Below are 21,150 nucleotides of genomic sequence, written 5' to 3'. Positions count from 1 at the left end.
GACTGGATGGGAGATAGGAAATTCACCCTGGAATCATGTCAGTCGCCCTGCTAGACAGGGGTCCAGGGAAGTAAATATTGTGGAAAGAAATAGCCAGGGAATTGTTATGGCTAGGCTTGTATAGGCCCTAGGGCCAATAGCCTAGTAGCAACCTATGAACCTATGAACCTATAAATCTGAATATGTTTAAACCTTTTTCCATTTTTTTCCAGCCTTTTGTTATTTAAGTTGATATACTTCTTCAGTGTTTCATTTATTTTAATTAGCTGTGAGCACATTTGACTTATTTTTCCTCTAGGTTACTAGAAGTCATGTCTTACACAAAAGCTGGAGCTTGAACAGCTTTTTGCTGGACAGCTGAAGGATTCTATGCCATCAATGTTTTCTCCTCACCTTTTCTAGTTGATTTTCTTTCAGGTTCTATAAATTTCTTCTTCTTTGCTGGCATCCTGGCAGTGTGGTTACTAGCCAGAAACCAAATTTACTTAATCTGGCAGAGCTACTGACCGCTATCTCTGTTTCTTTTTTCACACTGGGAGATATTAAATTAAGCTGTTGACCAGTGTACAGCAATCTTGGAAGACCCAGGTTATTCTAATAACTTCTGTAACGTTTTATGCCCTCTTAGACTAAAGTGGATCTTGTCATATTCAAACATGTCAAAAGACATTATCAGTTCCTCCCACTTGCTTTTGATGTCAAAGCTCTTGAAATAGCTCATCTATCTGAGCCACGTGTTAAAAATTTTGCCTTTGTCAGTAGATAATCTAAAAAGCTAGGTGTGGTTGAATTTCATATAATGTGACTTTGATTTTTTTTAAACAGTATAGCTGTACATATATGCTCCAGTAGAATCCACTTTAATTCATTAGTAACTGCTATTGCAAATATGTCCATATAACTATATTTATCAAATCTAAGCTTCTTACAGTTTAATTTTTCCAAAACATTTGTGTTTCTAATACCATGATGGGAATGGATCCCATTCCTAAGTAAGGGTACAACTGAAGTTCATGAAATTAGTATTGTTTCAATCTTTGATGTTAGCCAAAAGTGCTTTTTGTAGCACTTGCAATGTGCCCAAAACTGACTCCTCCTGCAATTCATATGGACTTTAATGTATTGATAGCATATCTAAATAAGAATGGAGATGTTTCTTTATTGGACTCATTGCTTCTACTACTATTGGAACCATCTGGGTATCTATCTACCACATTACTCTTGTTAATGCCTGCAAATCCTGATATTTTACAACTTTGTGGCTCTCTCTGTACATGAGACACTGTAGTCACTGGGTGTAGCATTTTCAATGATCAATGCTATTTTTGTCTTTTTTCATGTACAACTATAGCTGATTTTCTCACATATAGTTTTTGAATTGTTGGTAATGGATGATCCCATGTGATGCACACTTTATCATTCTCTATAATGCTTTGTGGTTCACGTTTCCAATGCTGCTCATCTAGTTCTCTGTTGTAGTGTTTGCACAGTCCCCAGTGCAACAATCTTATCACTTTATTGTATTCAAGCCTATGCCATGAGTATATCACACCTACCAATAAGGTGTGTGACTGCTTCAAATTCTTTTTTTTTTACAGAACCTACAGTTGTCTGTTTCTCCCACATGTTCAATGGACTTTGTAAACCAGAGTGTACATAGTCTACTACCCTGCGCTGTCATTATCAACCTCTTCTTAGCCATTCCTGTGTCAAATCCTGATCAACGCAAGGTTGTTCCAAGAGATAGAGCTCTATACTTGCCACTATATTTATGGCTTTTCCACTTTTTTCCTTCTCATCTGATCCTTCTCCTTATATTCTTTTTTTTGGGGGGGGGGGAGAATTCAGTTGCTGTCTGATTTTTGTCTACTTCCATTCCTGCTTGCCAACTGAATGCTTCTACTAAACTACTCAGAGAGGTCATCTTAGACATCCTCTCCTCATGTTGTAAAACTTTCACTGTGTTTGGATCTGATGAGGTCAGCAGATACATATGGAGTCCCACGATTGTAGATCTATACATATAATCAATTTTAAGGAGGCCCAGAGCTCCTTCAGCGCAAAGGATATATAGTCTTGGTATACACTGATTTTTATAAATCATTTGATAAGAGTGAAGCATTTTTATTGCTTTACTGTCCAACTGATCTAGTGTCAGTTAGTCATACCAAAACTGTAAGTTCAAACTAGAACAGCAAACTGGTTTATAGCTTGGATTTTTCTTGATGTCAAGGCCGTTTTCAATGTAAGTTTTAGTCTTCTGCAGTGTTACTTACTAAGTTTTATTCCCATTTGTTCAAGCTTTATTGCCAATCCTTCATCAATTCCCAAACATTTATATATTGTTTCCTGTTCTTAGATAACTTTCTGATTTAAACATTGCCTTGCACATTTACCAAGACCAAATGTCATTCTTATATGATCTGAGAAAGTTTTACCCACTTGCAGTTGTACTGTCAACTCCTCATATGATGAACTATACAGTTTTAAATCTTCCATAAAAAGTAGATGGGAAATCATTAAGCAAGGTCGTTTTCCGGGAGTCAAACTGTAACCAAGACCTAGTCTATTAAGAAAATAGTTTAATGGATTAAGGGCAAGACAAAGAATCACCCTGGAATAGCCCCCTTTGAATGTCTATCCCTGGGATAATAATTTACCCTTTGTCATGGCTTAATTGCAACATGGTTTGTCACTGTTTTATGGCCACTGTAATATACATGATCAAGGTAAGATGTATCTTGTACATCTGTAAGCACTCCTATATCTATTAATGGGGGATGCTGTCAAATGCTTTTTTGTGGTCTATCCATGCCATACTTAAATTCTTCCCCATTTTACAATTCTCTATTATGGCTTTATTTAGCAGCAAATAATCCTTTGTTGCATATAGCTTTCTTTTGTTACCCGTTTGCTCTATTGCCATGATTGAGTTATCTTCTAAATGACTTAGGAGCTTTTCTTAATTTTATTTCAATTTCTGTGGCTATTACTTCATCCTATTTCACATCCTGTACAGTTGGATTCCTTACTGTTTCTTTTAATTTTTCTATTCTTTCAGCATCTTTGTTATGTTCTACAGTGTCTTGATAAATATTTCTCTAAAATGTGTCTGTTTCTTCTTTTTTTCTGTGGTGTTCCTATTCCTCTTGATTTGTTTCCCAGTTCTCTATACAGCTTTTCTGGGTCATCAATGAATTGCTTATTTTATACTTTTCCTTTATATTTATCTGCATATTTTCTTTGCTTTTCTGCCTGTGCTGTTATCTTTAAATGTATTATTTGCAGCAGTGTATGATAAATCTTGGTCTGTTCTGACACTGCATTGCTTTTATCATGTATTTCTGAGTATTTTTGATGATTTTTTCCCTCTTCTATATTCTTCTAACAGTGACACTTCTTGTCCTAATTGTCTCCATTTTGTCTTAGTTTTCTGTATTTGATGCTTCCTTCCTTTCCCTTACTATGTATTTTTGTGGTAGGGCTTTATCTGTTATTAGTTTAAATGCACAATAATATATCCTATCTACTTCTGTTATATCTCATGATTTTGTGATAGTTGTCTTGATTATTATGTTAATCTGTTTTATCAGACATCTAACATTTTGAGTCTTACTTACTTTCTGTAGTCTATTTTTTTCATCAATCTTAATATGTCTATCTATCTGTATTAAATCAAGCAGCTCTTCCCTTAGATTATTTTCTTCTAAACTGATGGCACATTTGTTGATCTCTGTTTCCTGTGAGCATTCTGCAGAAAGTTCCAGAAAATCTTCCTGTGACATATCCTCTTCCTCTGCATCCTGCATCACCTGTTGCACCTTCATATGGAAAATCTTTGGCCCCTCACTCCACAATATTGCCTGCTTCAGAGATGCCACTGTTTCCTGCTCCTTCCATAGCTGTGCAACTCCAACTGAACTTTTGTATTGGTTTCCTACTGACATCTCCAGAGGATCATCATGTGGCAAGCGATTAGATATTTCTCGTTCTTTCGTGCTGCCTTTTTTGTATCGGTTAGTTTTGCTTTCTCCTTTGCATAACTATTGCACCATATCAAATCTAGTTTTCTTTCCCACATCCATATTTCTTCTTCATATGTCTTCCGCTCCACCTTTTTCTCCTAAATTTGGGAACTCATTGTTCCATCATGCTGTGATATAACCTGTGTTAGACTTTCTACACTAAATCTTTCACTTTGCAGGTATTCCATAACTTTAGTTTCTATTTGTTTAACTCTTGTCTTACTAATCTTCTGTTCTACATTCCCCCATTGTGTTCTTATTTTTTGTACTGTGAAATTTCCCCTATCTGGGTTCTTTTGCCTCTATTTCTCTTCAGATCATTGCAGTTGCTTTTTGTATTGATTAATTTATTCTTTCTCCTTTGCATAAATATTGCACCATATCAGATTTCTTTTTCTTTCCCGTGTCCTTCTTTGTTTGTTCTACCTTTCAAAAATCTCTGGGCTTTGTTTTTTATATTTTTTCATTTTTTCAGTTGCTTCTTTTTCCAGACAACCCAAAGTTTCTTTGTCTATGTAACACTTTTCATGAATCTGTTGTACTAATGGACATATATTTTTATTTGAAACTTTTGAGAGTTTTTCTTTTGCAAGTATTTTTCTTTCCTCTAATTTATCTCTTAATCATTTGAATATCTTATATTTAGAAATTCTGGACTTCTTGAATATTAGTAACAATACATAATTTCTTCTTTATCCTCAATAGTCCACTCTATCATCTTAATGGCTATTTTTTGACCTATCAGTTTTTGTGATTTTTGTGGACTACTACTTCTGCAACTTGGGAGCCATTTTCCCCTGAGCCTGGCTAATCCCATTGTGGGAATGTTTTCATGTCTTGAGGATTCTATACTACCATTGTTTCATTCCTGGCACTACTGTGCACACCAGAATTGTTTCCTCCCCCCCCCCCCCGATTCTTGTGCACCCAGATGCCTTTATTTTTAACCTACATCTCACCATGATATATGCTATAAGAAATTCAGCCTGTATATTAGTGTCATCTTGGAGATATTTTGTGAAAACGAGGTCCACCACGTGAAGGTACTCACCAAGACCTGAAGATGACTTCAAGTTTCAGCAGTACTATTCTCCCTTTCTTGCAGATTTAATTATTTCTCCATTCAGATCCATGTAAGTATAAGTTATAGATACATAACTGTATATATGTGTTCCAGTGGAATCAACTTTAATGCATTAGTACCTGCCATTACAAATATGTCCATATAACTATATTTATCAAATCTAAGTTTCTCACATATTTGCACCAGGTCATGGAGCTTTAGACATCTTAGAGAACAGAGAGTGCTATTAGTGATCTTGACTGATCAGCAGAATGTTTCCATTGTCCACTTTTTTGTTTTTCACTATCCAATGACTTAATTATGCTACCATTTATATCCTTTCCTTTTAACATTAAATCTATCCTCTGATGGGCTACTTAGCTTTTTTTTTCTTTTAGTTCCCTTTTTACATATTGAAGTAATTTGCATGATTACATTTTTCTCTTTGGTCTACACTTTCAGCTTTTTAATTTTCCTCTTTCAACCTTTCCTTTTTGGCTTGTCTTACCCTCATTTACATTCTCAGCCATGTCATGTATTTTAGTTATCATCTTTATTTTCTGTTATTATTATTATTATTTTTTTTTTTTGTAACTAACTGCTGGATAAAACTGTATTTGATCGCTTATCATTTCTGTATTCAGGGGTACTTTGTTAAGCTTTCTCTAATAGCTTAAGTATGGTCTTCATGTTCACTGTCCCGATTCATTTCCTCAAATGTGTCTGTCATTGCTATGAATACCGTTAATCACACATGCTTTAACCTCACCACCAGGATCCACTTGTTAGGTACCTGTCTCTATATCCTGACTAAACAAATATAAAGGTCTAATTTGAGGGGGATGTTCAATTGTTCTTTTATCCAAGTCCACATTTTATGTTCTGTTTTTGTGTCCATACTGTATTCTCCTTTTCCCCTTCCTATTAACCATCATGTTTGACTCTATGTCTTTAAACGATTTAACATGTAATGGTGTTAATAATCGGTATTTCTTTTTCTTTATGCTTCTTAATCTGTACCTAGAGGTAAAGATGTCCCCTGTCCTACTCCCTTTCCCCACTTCTTTTTCTTTCTTCCTTATCACATTCACTACTCCTTACCACAAACAACTACATAAAACTGACAGCACATTAGGTGTAAGTTGAGTACCTTCCAGGTCATTGTCATTGTCTATCCACACTTTGGAGTATTCCTTTATAGTCTCTGACATACACTTTGTAACTATGCAACCATATAAAGATGGTGTTAAAGCATTTGTTGGAAAATAAAAAAATATCAAATTCAATATGAATACACAAAATGTTTCTTGTACTTATCAATACATTTTTGTAAATACTGTAATCACGTCCATGCAAGTCTTCTGCTCCAAGTGTTTCCACTACCGTGGGTTGTAAAGCGTAGTACAAGTGTTAATCTATTGGAATGGTGGATTAGGTTTTATGTAAAACTTGTCCTACATTCTGCCAGGGGAAAAACAACAAGGAAGCTTCAAAACATGCGTTTCAAGCCTCTACACTCTGTAAGCCTCTTCACTTTATAAAGAGTAGCATGTCATGTCATACTATTGACATTTTTCTTTTTTGTGCTTGATCACAACAGTGTATCTAAGGCTGGGTGAGACTGGCAATTGCCCTGGGCTCAAAGTGTTAGGGGGCATGATTGGTCACTGATCATACTGATCACTCTTTCATGCAGTACCGACTTTCAATCAAACCTGAGCACTGTACTTCTCTCTGTGTGGTCTAAAATGTAGAAGTTTACTTCTTCTTCTTCTTCTTTCAGCTTTTCCTGGTTAGGGGTCACCACAGCAGATCTTCCGTCCACTCATGATTGGCAGTGGAGTTTTACAGTGTCGAGTTGCCAGCCCAGCGCCCAACCTTCCACAGAAGGCACACACATGCACACACTCACAACTAGGGCCAATTTAGAGTGTCCAATCCACCTACTGCATGTCTTTGGGATGTGGGAGGAAACCAGAGCACAAGGAGGAAACCCACGCAACCACAGGGAGGACATGCAGACTCCGCACAGAAGGCATCCCAGCTGAGAATTGAACCGGAGAACCTCTTGCTGTGAGGTGGCAACGCTAACCGCTGCACTACCGTGGTCGCCCAAAATGAAGAAGTTTACTAAAGTTTAAAAATAAAAATAAATAAAGAAAACCTGAGAGCTGTTGTGCCTCTGTTCAGGCTATAAACTGTAGCAAGCAGTTTGAGACACTTTAAAAGAGAAAAAAAATATATATTTTTTAAAACTAAAACCTGAGTGTTTTATTGTTCTGTGCAACAGGGTATAAACTGTAGCAGTTGCTACATTTGTAGCAAGCAATTTGCTAAAGTTTAAAAGGAGAAATTATTATTTTTTTTTACTACAGCGCCTTTGGGTGGTTCTGTGCCAGGCACCAATGCATTCAGCATGAGCGTTACGGCTGTGGTTCCCCATGGAAATGCCCCCGGACACCCATACAAGAAGCATTGTAACATTACCCCAAATCACGGCTTTCCTTTTAATGTTTGCATTTATATTTCTACAATAATATACATGTCAATCTTTTTGGACCACATAATGTACTACTCATGAGCAAACCGCCCTGTGAACATACACTTGGAATCTGCTTGAGATATCCATAGAAAAAGCAGTTTAATGACAAAGTATGTCACCGTGTTCCTTGTAATATTTCGACAGACATGTTTAATAATATACATTGCAAAGTATTTAGAGCAGAAAATTAAATGTTCAGAATAAGAATGGACTGTACAAGTATGGTTTAATATGGTTGCGATAATATGTGGAGCAGAAAATTGTGTTCATGATAAGAATGGACTGTGAAAACGCAGTTGGAATGTGGTTGTGATAATACGTAAGTACCATTAAAAGTCTTCTTTTACTGATGTTGTTGCGGTTCTGGTATTTAATTGCACATTTTATTATGGCTGGTGGATTCCTCTGTGTTAATCTTCCACACTGGTAGAGAATGCAGGCCTTTTGGCACATAAACATGATTTCCCAAATAATGAGAAAGAGAAAGAGAATGAGTCTTCTGGTGTGCTGGGAATATTTTTGTGGACCTGTGTGTATCCATCTGTGAAGATGGCCAAAGCACAGCAATTACTATGGACCATAGCAAATGCTACAGAAGGGATGGTCACAGTGGCTAAGTGAATGTTGTTGTTGTGTCTTTCAGCTTTTCCCAGTTAGGGGTTGTCACAGTGGAACTCCGGTCCGCTAATGATTGGCAGTAGATTTTTACGTGCCGAGTTGCCAGCCCTGACACACAACCTTCAAAGAAGGTACGCCCATTCACGCATGTCTCCACACAGAAGACTCTCTAGCTGAGAATCGAACAGGACAATGTCTTACTGTAAGGCGACAACGCTACCAGACCACCACCACCGCAGTACAGTGGCTAAGTGAATAATGAACCAAAATACAGTGCACTGTTAAAACAACTGACTTGGGAGAAGGATGTGAGGTACATCTTACAATCTTCAAGCAGTAAGCCCACCAAGAAGGATGGAACCAAGGTGACTGGGACAGGATATCATCTACTCAGTTAACTGGAGGGCAAATGACAAGCCTTAATAGGCATGAGAGGGGGCTGATTATCAGGATTATGGTAAAGTCAAAGAGGCTTTATTACACTGAGCTGGTGTTACCTAAAAGACACAAGCTTAAAAGTTTTAGAGCTGCACATTTTTTCATAGAAAAATGGAAAGGTCTCAGTTATCTAATTTAAAGCATATAATTATGTTAAGGTTAATGCCAAAGGGTCAACATGATAATATTAACATTACTGAAATACTAGCAATTTAAACATTTAAAAGATTTTTACTGACAGTGATAAATTGGTCCATACAATCTTCATCCATTGGATGCTGCAGGAGGACAATCAGCCCATGCTAACTTCAGATGAGCCTAATTGTTTTGCATTGCAGTATCTAAAGGAAGGATTTTCTTCATTGATGATTGTGGTGAAGATAATGGTGGTGACTGACCAAGACACAGTGACTGGATTTACATTATTGGGATGTTCATAATTATTGGTCTACAAGGGCTTTGGTCCCAAAATGTGCACTGATATTCCATCTTCCAGTGTATTTGCAGGTCACAGCCTCTAGTACATGTGACTGTCAGCTCAAATAGCCAATTAGGACATCCACTGTTTAGAAACAAATGTCTGTTACTAGCTAATGAGCCTTAGGAGTGGATTATAGCCATATGTTATGCTGCAGAGACTAAAATGAAGTCACAAAGTCTCACATCTACTGCCATGGTAAATTTTCACATAGCCTTAATTTTGTTCATAAGATTTTGAACAACTGCTGTTAAAATTAAATGAAAAAAGAGCTGACAGGAACTTTGATAAATCTGCTATAACTTATATTCAGTAATTAGCATTATTAGTATTATTTATTGTAAGATTGCAGTTCTATTACTGTTACTAATTTCTAGGTCTAGGTGAATTTGTATGCACCCACCTCAAGAAGGAATATGGAGAGAAGAACGAGGCTGACCCAATGGCTCACAGCAGCAAACTGGAATGCATTTGTAACTGAAAGAAATAAACAAGTAAAAACATAGACATACAAAGGTATATGACGTCTGTCATCTTTCTATGAACTGGTAATACAAATTCTACAGTTCAGCTGTTACTAATTATCCTAAAGTACACCTATAAGCAACACATATATTAAGGAGAGCTACAGGAGAATCAATGGTATCACAGCCAGCACAGAACAGCTCTGGTATGAACCAACTCCATCTCACAGCAGCAGTTAGTGACATGCCAGCACTTCAATTATTTACACAAATTTTGTATAATTTTCTAGAAGGGAACTGTTTCACTAAATGGCATAGTGGCCTATGTTTACACATCACATTCTAGCAGTTTGCATGCACAATGTGTATAAACATGGAAAGACTAGCAAGTTGTTCAGAGTAGGTGATACTCCTCTCCTGCACCATTGTTAAGGTCTATTCTATCTAGTTTAGCTCCATCGGTCACATAACCTTAGACCACTTACCAGTTAAGACCAGTGGACATCAACCGCTCTCCAGTCCACTGGTGTAATCTCAAAATATCCTAGTGGGATGGCATCTCAGTTTTCAACACAGAATAAAAACATCAGCATTGGTGGACCTAGGGGTGGGAGGTCTACAGCTAGGAACTCTGAAAGTCATTTGTGCTACTACATGGGCATTTGATGGATTTTAAAACACTAAATCCTTCCCTGGTATGGGTAATGATAGTTTATTGAGTAAACAGCATAATTATGTGTAGAAGCATTTCACACACTAGAATAAAATTTATTGTTATAAAATATACTTATTCAGAAAAGTAAATGTTTTGTTCTGCTTGCAACAAGATGGAGAATTACTTGAATTGCTGGCATGTTGCTGGCTTAGTAATTTTCTTTTTCAAATTCCTATTTATTCTCTTCAGTTTATATCACTGCACTTTCTGCCTGCATATTTTGTGAGTCATGGGTGAAAAGACTCCACAATAAGTCATTTTACTTGCCACGAAATAAATTAAAGAATGAATAAATAAAGAACTATACATAAATAGACAGTTTCATAACACATACTCCAGTATTCCAAATGTTTGGTTCCTACAAAAGCCTTTTATTTGCTCATTGAGCTAATTTCTTGCTTTGCTGTTTTAAGGAAAAACTGTATGTGAATATCGTAGATAAGGTATACATACCCACTAGTGTTTAATTCTTTTTTAAACATCTTATCATTCTTATCTTCATGGCAATTTTATCTTACCCTGCATGGGCATTTCAGGGATTTTAAAACAATAAATCCTTCTCTGGTACACTGAAAATTGGTTGATATCAATTTGATGAACCTGTCTACACTGAAAAGCTGATTAACAATACATTGAACCCTAATCCAATGAAACTTGAGAAAGGGCTTTAATATGGGGGGGTGGACAACTTTGAAACTCCTCCAGTTTTTCCACTACCATCTTCATATTGTGATCTCAGATACAAGCAGAGCAGGTGTTACTATGCAACATACAATAAGCTCTCTTTCAGCAGTATAGGCAATCATGTCTGAACATTGCACTTTGAGAATATGACAGTGCAAACACTTCCCAATCCCCCTGTTGCTCTCTTCTATATTGCTTCTTTAGTACAGACAACATCTGACTATGGACTGATACAGTCTTCACAGATCTTGGCACCTTTTGCAAACAACACCCTATTCTGTGGCCACAATGTAGCACCAGTAGGCTAGAAGCACTTCTGTCTAGCGCAATCAATAACTAAAGGTATCTCATCCAAGACAAAAGTTATCATTCCTTTATGCTTTGCTGTAATCAGACTAAGCGTAGAATATAATGCATGTTTGGGTATGTATCTATCCAAATGCATCACACTGCTAAAAAGACCCAAACGGTTACTGACTAAAAAGATGACTACATGAAAGACCCTCAGCTGCGAAGACATGTACCGTGTCTCCTATAGACTCCTGTGAGGTGATTTATGTCTAACATTTCATGCTTTTAAGGATCCAGTTCCCCCTATCGTCTGCAACATTATGAAATAAATGGTTTAACAAACACGCAAACTAAAGACTTGAATTTCCATCAATAAATAAATATGACATGCTGGAGGGACAGATCTCTTACTCAAAACTCTCCAATCTCTAACAGATTCATTACTCGCTACTTCCCCATCACTGGAATAATCTTCTGTTAGAGATGAAGCAGAGTTGTAACACTTGCTTTCCTTAGGGTAAACCTTGATTAATGGATGGACACCTGTAAATTCACACCTAGCTGACTTGTTTTGTCCTCAAGAATGTAGAAGGTGACCTGTAAGGGTGGGAATTACCAAGGTGATTATGGTCTATGCATTAATTTGAAGTTACAGACTCTATGAATCTACAACTATTCTAGAGCTGGTGTGAAGTCCATTTGTGGCCCCAATACTCAGAATTAACTTGTACATTTAAGTGTAGCCTGTTTTATCACTTAGATTTCATTCATCTTTTAATCTAACATGATTCCTATGTATTTAGCCTGCCAGTATATTATGTTACTGCTATGATCAAAAATTTTGCACAGTTTGCCAATCAGGAAATGCCAACAGGCCATGTAGGGTAGGTTCATAGGTTCATAGGTAGGTACTAGGCTATCTGCCCGAATGCATCTATAAGCCTAGCCAGAATGTGTTGGCTTTCGCCACCCCCTTAGATTAGTTCCTTGTGCCTCTGTCCAGCAGAGCCATTGAAGTGATCCCCGGGGTAAACCTTCTGTTTCCCATCCACTCGTCAAGGTTTCTCTTGAAGAGTGTTAGTGAGGAGCTATGCCTAATGTAGATTGGAATCTTGTTCCAGAGCATGGGAAGTCTCTGGGACAGGAATCTATCTCTCCAGCATGTCCTATTTATTGTTGTGGTGAGGTTTAGGTCCCTAGAGCGTGTGGCTTGAGGGGATATGGTTTTCTTTAGGTGGAGCGTGTCCTTCAATTCTGGGTTGGACATGGCCTTGTATGTCAGGCAAAGATCAACTCTGAGTAGGCAGTATGTAACCGAGTACAGCTAGAGTTTCTTCAGTCGAGCTGCATAGGGCATCTGTTTGAGGCCAGTGATCCTCTTGGTTAGGTACTTCTGTGGTCTTTCCAGCTGTTGCAGGTGTCTTGTAAGGTACATCCCAAATGGGGCATTGTACTCTATGATGGGTCTGACGAGTGATGCGTAGAGGGGCACAATGACCTCTTTTGATCTGGATGCAAACCCTTTTGTGATTACGTGGGCCACCCAGAAGGATTTTCTAACCACTTTGGCAATGTGATTATCAAACGTGAGATTACTAGCTACTTGGATCCCCAGATCCCTTATTATGTCTTCTGTATTTAGGGGACTACCACCTATGTGGTAGTTTGTGGATACTTTTTTTTTCCAAAGGGGATGACTATGCACTTTTTGGCATTTAGTATGAGGCCATGGTTTTGACGCCAGGTATCTGTCTCAGTGAGACCCTTTTGGAGGATATCTGTGTCAGCCAGAGAGTCAATTATAGCCCCTAGTTTGCAGTCATCTACAAACTTGGTCAGCCATAGTCCTCCTGTGCTTGCCTGTACCTCTGAGAAGTAAATGCCGAACAGGAGGGGTCCTATGACTGAGCCCTGTGGAATGTCACTTGTAACTGGTTTTGAGTCAGAACTAGCTCCTGCAACTCTTACCATGTGGGTTCTGTCTGTGAGCCAGTTGGCAACCCATCTCGTGATGTAGGGGTTTATGTTCAGGCTGGTGAGCTTGTCTATAATACCAGAATGGGGAATGGTGTTGAAGGCCTTCACCAGGTCTAGGTAGGGTGTGTGGACCACCTTTCCTTTGTCTATAGCCTTGGTAACTGTCTCCAAGAAGTACACCAGGTTTAGGTGGCATGATCTGCCCTTAACAAAGCCAAACTGGGCAGGGTCCACTGTTTGGAGGTTCCCAATGTCTCTGTTAATGAGATCCATGATGATGCATTCCATAGCCTTGCAAACCAAGCTAGTCAGGCTTATAGGGCGATAGTTCCTAGGGTCTGCTGTGGCTCGACCTTTGTGGAGCGGAATAACTGTTGCTGTGCACCACTCTATGGGCACGTAACCTGTGGAAAGGCTGAGTTTGAACAGTGTGTTTAGGTGAGGGGTTAGTTCGTCTTTGAGCTCATGTAGGATGCAGCCTGGGACACCGTCCAGTCCCATTGATCCTGTTTTTTTGGCTTTGGAGAGGGCTATTTTAACCTGAGTGTCTGTGATTTCAGGGGCACTACATTCTTCTGGTATGGTTATGGGCCCTTTTGGGGGTGAGAGGGGGGTGAAGTTTGCACTGAACCTGTCTGCCAGGATGTTGGCATGGTGATATAGGTTGGATCAGTGTATTTTGTGCCATTCTGCACTAACTCTGAGCAGATCTGAGAATTGCCACTTAGATTCTTGACATAGCTAAAGAATGTCTTATGGTTATCTTTGGAGTCCTTGGCAATTTTTCTTTCGAAGCTAGCCCTGGATGATTTTTATGAGGGATCATAGTTTCTTGCTGATACTGATCAGGGATGTCTTCTCTTTTTGGGATTTTACTCTTTTCTGTACTAGTTTCCTCCTTCTATTGTATAGCTTGTTTATGGCAGGGGTCCACCAGACTGGTTTCCTTTTCTTGGAGGAGTGAGTCTTGGTTTTGCTTGGGATAGCACAATCCATGCATACTTGTAGGTGACCATAGAGTGCATTAGTAAAGGATTTTGTAGCTTGGGCAGCATTATCCTTTAGCATGGGGGCTTTGAAACTTTCTACCATAGTCTTACATAACATGAAGTTTGCTTTTGAAAAGTTTTTCATGGTGGATTCTTTGACCGGGGGTGGGGGCGGAATGTGGATATCCAGAGTGATTAGTTTATGGTCAGATCTAACCAGTGAGGGGTTGACCTCTGGTGTGGAACACCGATTGCCCATGTTGGTGAGGGTGTTGACCAGTTGATCCAGGGCTTTTGAGTTTATAAATTCTAGAAAATGTTGGGCAAGGAAATTAGTACTTGAGTAGTTCTCCCAGTTAATGTTTGGGTAATTGAAATCACCCAATATCAGGGTGTTTGGTAGGACCTTTATGTTTCCCAGTGTTTCCAGAAATGTGGAATGGGGGTCTTGGGACATGGTGGGTGATCTGTAGCAAGCTACTATTTGAATTGCAGTTTTGCCCATTGTTAGTTGCACGTGGATGATCTCTGAAGCATCGTGCTGTGCCACTAACCTGGAGGTGTGGGTATCCTTGATGAATATGGATACGCCCCCACCTTTTGTATTTCGGTCCGGGTTTTGTGGCCAAAATGTATGGTATGAGTTGTAGCCTGGTAGTGCTGGGGTGCTCTCTGGAGCCTTAAACCAGGTTTCTGTTACTACACATGTACCGATTTTCTCCATACTGAGAAGTGCCTCAAGTGCGTGCATTTTGAGGTTTAGACTTCTGGCACTGAGTAGCATTACCCTCAGTTTTTGTTACTTGTGCTATTTACAGTGGTGGGTTTGTCTTTTGAGCCTTGCCTAAAAAAAAACACTATGGGGGTGGCAAGAGCCTTGGCCAGTATTCAAAAGCCTAAGGGTGACAGGTGCAAGCCATCTCTAGCGAAGCAGTGTGGCATGTCGAGCATGTCATCCCAGGCTGACAGACGCTGGATCCCCTTTGAATGACACCAGAAGCTTAGCCAATTGTTGAAATTGATAATTTTTTCTTTATACCATGGTATCATTCTTGGTGAGGGCAGGATGCTACTCAGGGTCAGGGTCATACCGGCCTGGGCTATGTGATCAGAGAGCTCTTCCATGTCTCTTTTCATGTAGTCCAGGGAGGTATGGCTCAGGTCATTCACACCAACATGGACAATGACAAAGTCGTATTTGTACTTGTTCTGTAGTGACCTGAGTGCTTGTGTTATGTGGCGGATCCTGGCACCTGACAGGCAGCTAACAGTAACCTTCTCCTTGTTCAGCCTAGTGAGTGGGACGTCAGTGTGCCTGACTACAGAGTCACCTATTACTAGTGTGTTGGGTATGTTATTTTGCCTTAAGGGCTGTGATTGTGTGGCACACTGGTTTTGTGAATTATCCATTTCTTTTTTGGCATTATGTATTTAAAAATCACTGGCCAAAGTTAGCTCTAATTTAATATGATCCCACCTTTATGACTCTTGACAGATAAAGCAAGTAAAAAAAAAACTGCCCCACATAAATATGCATTATGTTTTGCACTTTTTTATGCTTCTTTCACCATTCTCACTCAGGCTATACACCCCATGATCCCTGTTCAGGAACATCATACCCTCCCATACCATAATCCTTTCTATAATCTCTGTGATGCTTTCTTTACCTAATAAATGAATTATGCCTCAAACCCCTTCCTTCTCCACTGCATAATAGCTATATCTTAAAATGCATCCATTTCCATGTTAGTAATATATTTATTACTATTTATCATGATACCCGTGGTGGTGCTGCGGTAGCGTTGTCGCCTCACAGTAAGACGCTGTCCGGTTCGATTCTCAGCTAGAGCATCTTCTGTGTGCAGACATGCATGAATGGGCGTACCTTCATTGAAAGTTGTGCATCAGGGCTGGTAACTCGGCACATAAAAACCAACTACCAATCATTAGCGGACTGGAGTTCTGCTGTGGCGACCCCTAACTGGGAAAAGCCGAAAGACACAACAACAACTATTTATCATGATAATCACATTGAACAATTTTTCACTTTTACTCACTTTAACTGATGTACATTCATACTACATATTACTACTGATTTTTGGAAATTATTTCTGCAATGTATACATGACAACAAAGTAATAATAAATTTTAACACTGGCACCGAATGTATACATATTCATTTGTGAACATGCACTGTTAAATTGCCTTAAGTAACTGATTAGTAGAATTGAAATATGTAATAGTCAAACATAGTTGTGTAAACACTGTTATAAGTTGTTAAGATGCACTAAACTAAATAACTGTCTTATAATTCTGGGCTGACTTATTTATATAAAAAAGCCTGTTTTTTTTGCACTATTAACCTTCATGTTTATTATCATAGTGGCTACTGTGCTCAAACCAGTTTAAGTAAAAGTAATGTCTTTCAGCTATTCCCAGTTAGGGGTCGCCACAGCGGAACTCTGGTCCACTAATGATTGGCAGTGGATTTTTACGGTGCCAAGTTGCCAGCCCGACGCCCAACCTTCAATGAAGGCACACCCATTCACGTTCGTACCTACCTGCATGTCTTTAAATGTCACTTGACTGCGGGGAGAACATGCAGATTCCACACAGAAGGCACTCCAGCCGAGAATCAAATGGGAGAACCTCTTGCTGTGAGGTGACAACGCTAACCACTGCACCACCATGGCCCTTTCCCAAACCAGTTTAACTTATTTGTAATAAGTAAGTTGTCATTATTGCTGTCAAAAACAAAATACTCAACAAAAGTAATTAAATATATAAATCAAAGTTTTTCCTTGCACAGCACAGTTGTTCAAGATGGTTCTCAATGAAAGAGCATGATGAAACTTCTCATACAATTTCTTTCCTTTTTTCCTGCAGCATTACTAAATTTTCATCCTTAACATTTATTGATTTACATGCTTAAATCTAAGCAGTAAGTAAGACTTTAAACAAGAAATAAATATACGAAGGTGAATAAAAACATGACAGATTTTGTTTTATTGAAAAAAGCACACAAGATGCCATATTTGATAAAATAGCTCTGTAAATGGATTAAAAAACAAAAAATCATCAAAAACAGGTAGTATTTAATGGGACAGTCTGAAGCTAAGCATTTAAGTTGATGTCCTGTGTCAAGGAAAGCAGCTGATTATGTGGCTGTGCAGTTATAATAAAGGCTGTTACAATAAAGCTCTCTTTACTGATATAAGTGGAATGAAAGGCCTGTTTATGGAAGTGCTTCAGTAGCAAAAGTGCAGAGCTGTTAGTTTTGTTGAAACACTAACTAGACTATAGTAGAGTAGTACTGCTCATTGAGTTATTAACTTCCCCAGAGCTGTGCAACTTTGAAGTTAGTATATAAAAGTAAAGGGTGTTTTGGGGAGAATTCCCCTATATGAGGGTAGAGAGCATTACCTTTCAACTGTCCAGATTTTTGCAGAATTTCAAATTTTGCCTAATATTTTTGTTGTGTTCCTCATAAAATTTATAGTTTCCAGACAAATCTCTGAGGATTTTAAGCCACTAAATAAAAAAATGCTTTTGGGTTTCAGACTTCATATCCTTCAGAAAATGCATGATAACACAAATCCTGTTATTTTAGTAACTTTCTAAGTTCATAACAGCGATATTTAAATCTGTCCTTGTTTTTCTCCTCTTGTACTCCCATCATTTTTGGCTTTGTCCAGATTTCTTGTGATAAGAAGTTGAGACCCTAGGTAGAGGGACCATAGTCCTCTTCTCAAAAAAAAAAATGTATTTTTTGGTCACTGTTTTTGAGATGAGAAGGCTTTCATTTCTTTTTGTTTTCAATATGTGTGGTCCATTATCATTTTTTTTGTTTTCATGTTCTGTGACATTTAATTGAATTTTTTTACACAGCAGAAGGATTTGGTGAGTTGGCCTTAATTTTCCAACATGAATGCACTAATTCCTCTGAAAGATTACTCTGTAAGCATGCCTGAGGTCTCAGGCTACGTCAAATTACCAGAATCTCCTCATTTAATATGAGTTACTAAACAGGGACACACAAGGACAGGAGTTCCTGCAAACTGATATGACTTAGGCAGTATATGACATGATAGGTTAATATCAGAATTATATAAAGACATCACTATGTCTCGGGGCAAGTGCAAATCTCACAGTAACTGGATTTGTGTCAGAAACACCAGTTAACAATTTGACTGCAGAATTCTGTACATTCTGAAGAGGGGAATTATGTATAAAACAAATCACCTAATTCCATTAACCTTTTCTACCCTAGTAAATCATTTTTTGCATTTTTAAAATAGCTTGTTGTGCCCTTTCTAGTGTTAATCCCCGCACAGACTCCCCAATTAGTGTTAATAATTAGTGTTAATCCCCTGTAGATACTGATTTTCTCATCAGCCTGTGTGGAGCTAGTGTACGTGGCTGGCATGGGACTTGGGGCATGGCCAGGGACACAAAATGGGGGCACAAATGAGTATGCCATCCTAGGCACCAAAGTTCCCTGCTACAGTTCTGAATGCATCTGATTGCAAAGTTACACACTGGAATATCAACTGGTTTAAAACATATGTCCACCTACATCCTCATTATCCTGGGAATGATCACCTGAACTATGACAATACACCCCCCCCCCCCCATTTTACTAAGCGCTTATTTGTTCTATTTGCTCAGGATCCTTCCCCAGATGCTAGTGTGTGTGTGTGTGTGTGTGTGTGTGTGTATATATATATATATATATATATATATATATATATATATATATATAGGTTCATAGGTTCAAGGGCATTGTATACTGTGCCTCTGTCTAACAGTGACACAGAAGTGATTCTGCCTAACCTGGACTGGGATTTTATTCCAGAGTGACTGTTTGAGCCCTTTAATCTAGATGTGAATTAGGTGGGCTATATAAAGACATGACTATAGACTTTTGTTTAGCTTGAGGCCATGGCTCTGGCACCAGTTGTCTGTTTCTATGAGGCCCTTTTGGAGGATGCTTGTGTCGGCTGGAGAGTCGATTATGGCGCCGAGTTTGCAGTTATCTGTGAACTTGGTCAGCCACAGTCCTTCTGTGTTAGCCTGTACCTCAGAGAAATATATACCGAACAAGAGAGGTCACAGGACTGAGCCTTGTGGGACACCATTTGTAACTGGTTTGGAGTCTGACATGGCTCCAGCAATTCTAACCATGTGGGTTCTGTCCTTGAGCCAGTTTGCAACCCATCTAGTGACATAGGGTTTATATTTGAGCTGGTGAGCTTATCTATAATGCCAGAGTGGGGTATTGTATCGAAGGCTTTTGCAAGGTCCAGGTAGGCTGTGTGGACCACCTTCCCTTCGTCAATGGCCTTGGTGACTGTTTCAAAGAAGTCAACCAGGTTTAAGAGGCAGGATCTGCCCTTAACAAAGCCGAACTGTGTAGGATCCAGTGTCTGTAGGTCCCCAATATCTTTATTTATGAGGTCCATGATGTTCCTTTCCATAGCTTTGCAGACCAAGCTAGTCAGGCTTATGGGGAGATAGTTTCCAGGATCTGTTGAGGCACCACCTTTGTGGAGAGGGACCACTGTTGCTGTACGCCACTCTTTGGGTACATATCCTGTAGTAAGGCTGAGATTGAACAGTAGTTTTATGTTTGGGTTTAGCTCTTCTTGGAGTTCATGTAGGATGCAGCCTGGGACACCGTCTGGTCCCATTGATGCTGTGTTTTTTGCTTTGGAGAGGGCGGCTCTTACCTGAGCATCTGAGATGTCAGGGGGGCAGCACTCTGCTGGGATAGATTTTTCTCCTTTTGGTGGGAGGGAGGGTTTGTGCTGAACCTGTCAGCTAGGATGTTGGCAATATCTGTGGGTTGGTGTATTTTTGTCATTTTGGACTAATTCTGAGCATATCTGGAAATTCCCACCCAGGTTCCTAACATAACTAAAGAAATCATTGTGATTATCCTTAGTGTCCTGTGCAATTTTTCTCTCGAAGCTGGCCTTAGACGATTTTATGAGTGCCCTTAGTTTTTTGCTAATACTGATCAGAGATGCCTTCCCTTTTTGGGATTTTGCTCTATCATGTAGTAGCTTCCTCCTTCTATTGTATAGTTTGTTTATGGCTGGGGTCCACCAGACAGGACGTCTGCCTTTGGAGGATTGGGTCTTAGTTTTATTTGGGATTGCATGATCCATGCATTCCTGGAGGTGTTCATAGAATGCATTTATAAAGGATTCTGAAGTCTGGGCTGTATTTTCCACAGGCCCAGGGGCTTTGAAGGATTCCACCTCGGTTTTGAGGAGTGTGAAATTTGCTTTAGAGAAGTTTTTCACTGTGGTTTTCTGGGCAGGGGGTGGGGTCAGGATGTGAATATCCAGTGAGATCAGTTTATGGTCTGATCTTACCAGTGTGGGATACACTTCTGGTCTGAAGCATAGAGTCCCCATGTTGGTGATGATCAGGTCCAGTATGTTTTCCCCTCTTGTAGGAGTGGTAACAAGTTGTTCCATAGCATTTGAGTTTATGAATTCTAGGAACCTTTGGGCTAGGGTGTTGCAGCTAGAGTAATGCTCCCAGTCTATGTTTGGGTAGTTGAAGTCGCCCAATATAATGGTGTTTGGAGAGACCTTCATATTTTCCAGTGTTCTCAGGAAGGCCGAGTGGGGTTCCTGGGTTTGGGGGGGTGGTCTGTAGCAGGCTATAAACTGGAAGGCAGTTTTACCCACTGTTAGTTGCACATGGATAGTCTCTGATGCCTCGTGCTTTGCCACCAACCTGGAGGTGTGGGTATCTTTGATGAATATCGATACTCCCCCTCCTTTTGTGGTTCAGTCCAAGTTTTGGGGCCAAAAAGCATGGTATGAGGTATAACCTGGTAGTGCTGGGGAGCT

At 39.2% G+C, this 21,150-nt stretch overlaps 1 protein-coding gene across 1 annotated transcript in view; it reads right to left on the bottom strand.

The window, feature by feature from the left end:
* TMEM266 (transmembrane protein 266) overlaps window positions 1–21,150 on the bottom strand; it is a 795,902-nt gene that overhangs the window by 381,018 nt on the left and 393,734 nt on the right. Inside the window, exon 4 of the mRNA XM_044077485.1 lies at window positions 9,568–9,641. Within this exon, the coding sequence (XP_043933420.1) occupies window positions 9,568–9,641 (74 nt within the window). The remainder of the gene's footprint in view (window positions 1–9,567; window positions 9,642–21,150) is intronic.

The sequence above is a fragment of the Protopterus annectens genome, chromosome 7.part0 (genome assembly GCF_019279795.1).
Source record: "Protopterus annectens isolate FY-2018-M chromosome 7.part0, PAN1.0, whole genome shotgun sequence".
Lineage (NCBI taxonomy): Eukaryota > Metazoa > Chordata > Ceratodontiformes > Protopteridae > Protopterus > Protopterus annectens.
Note: the sequence above shows the minus strand (reverse complement) of the source record. Positions and strands in the feature narration are given on the sequence as shown.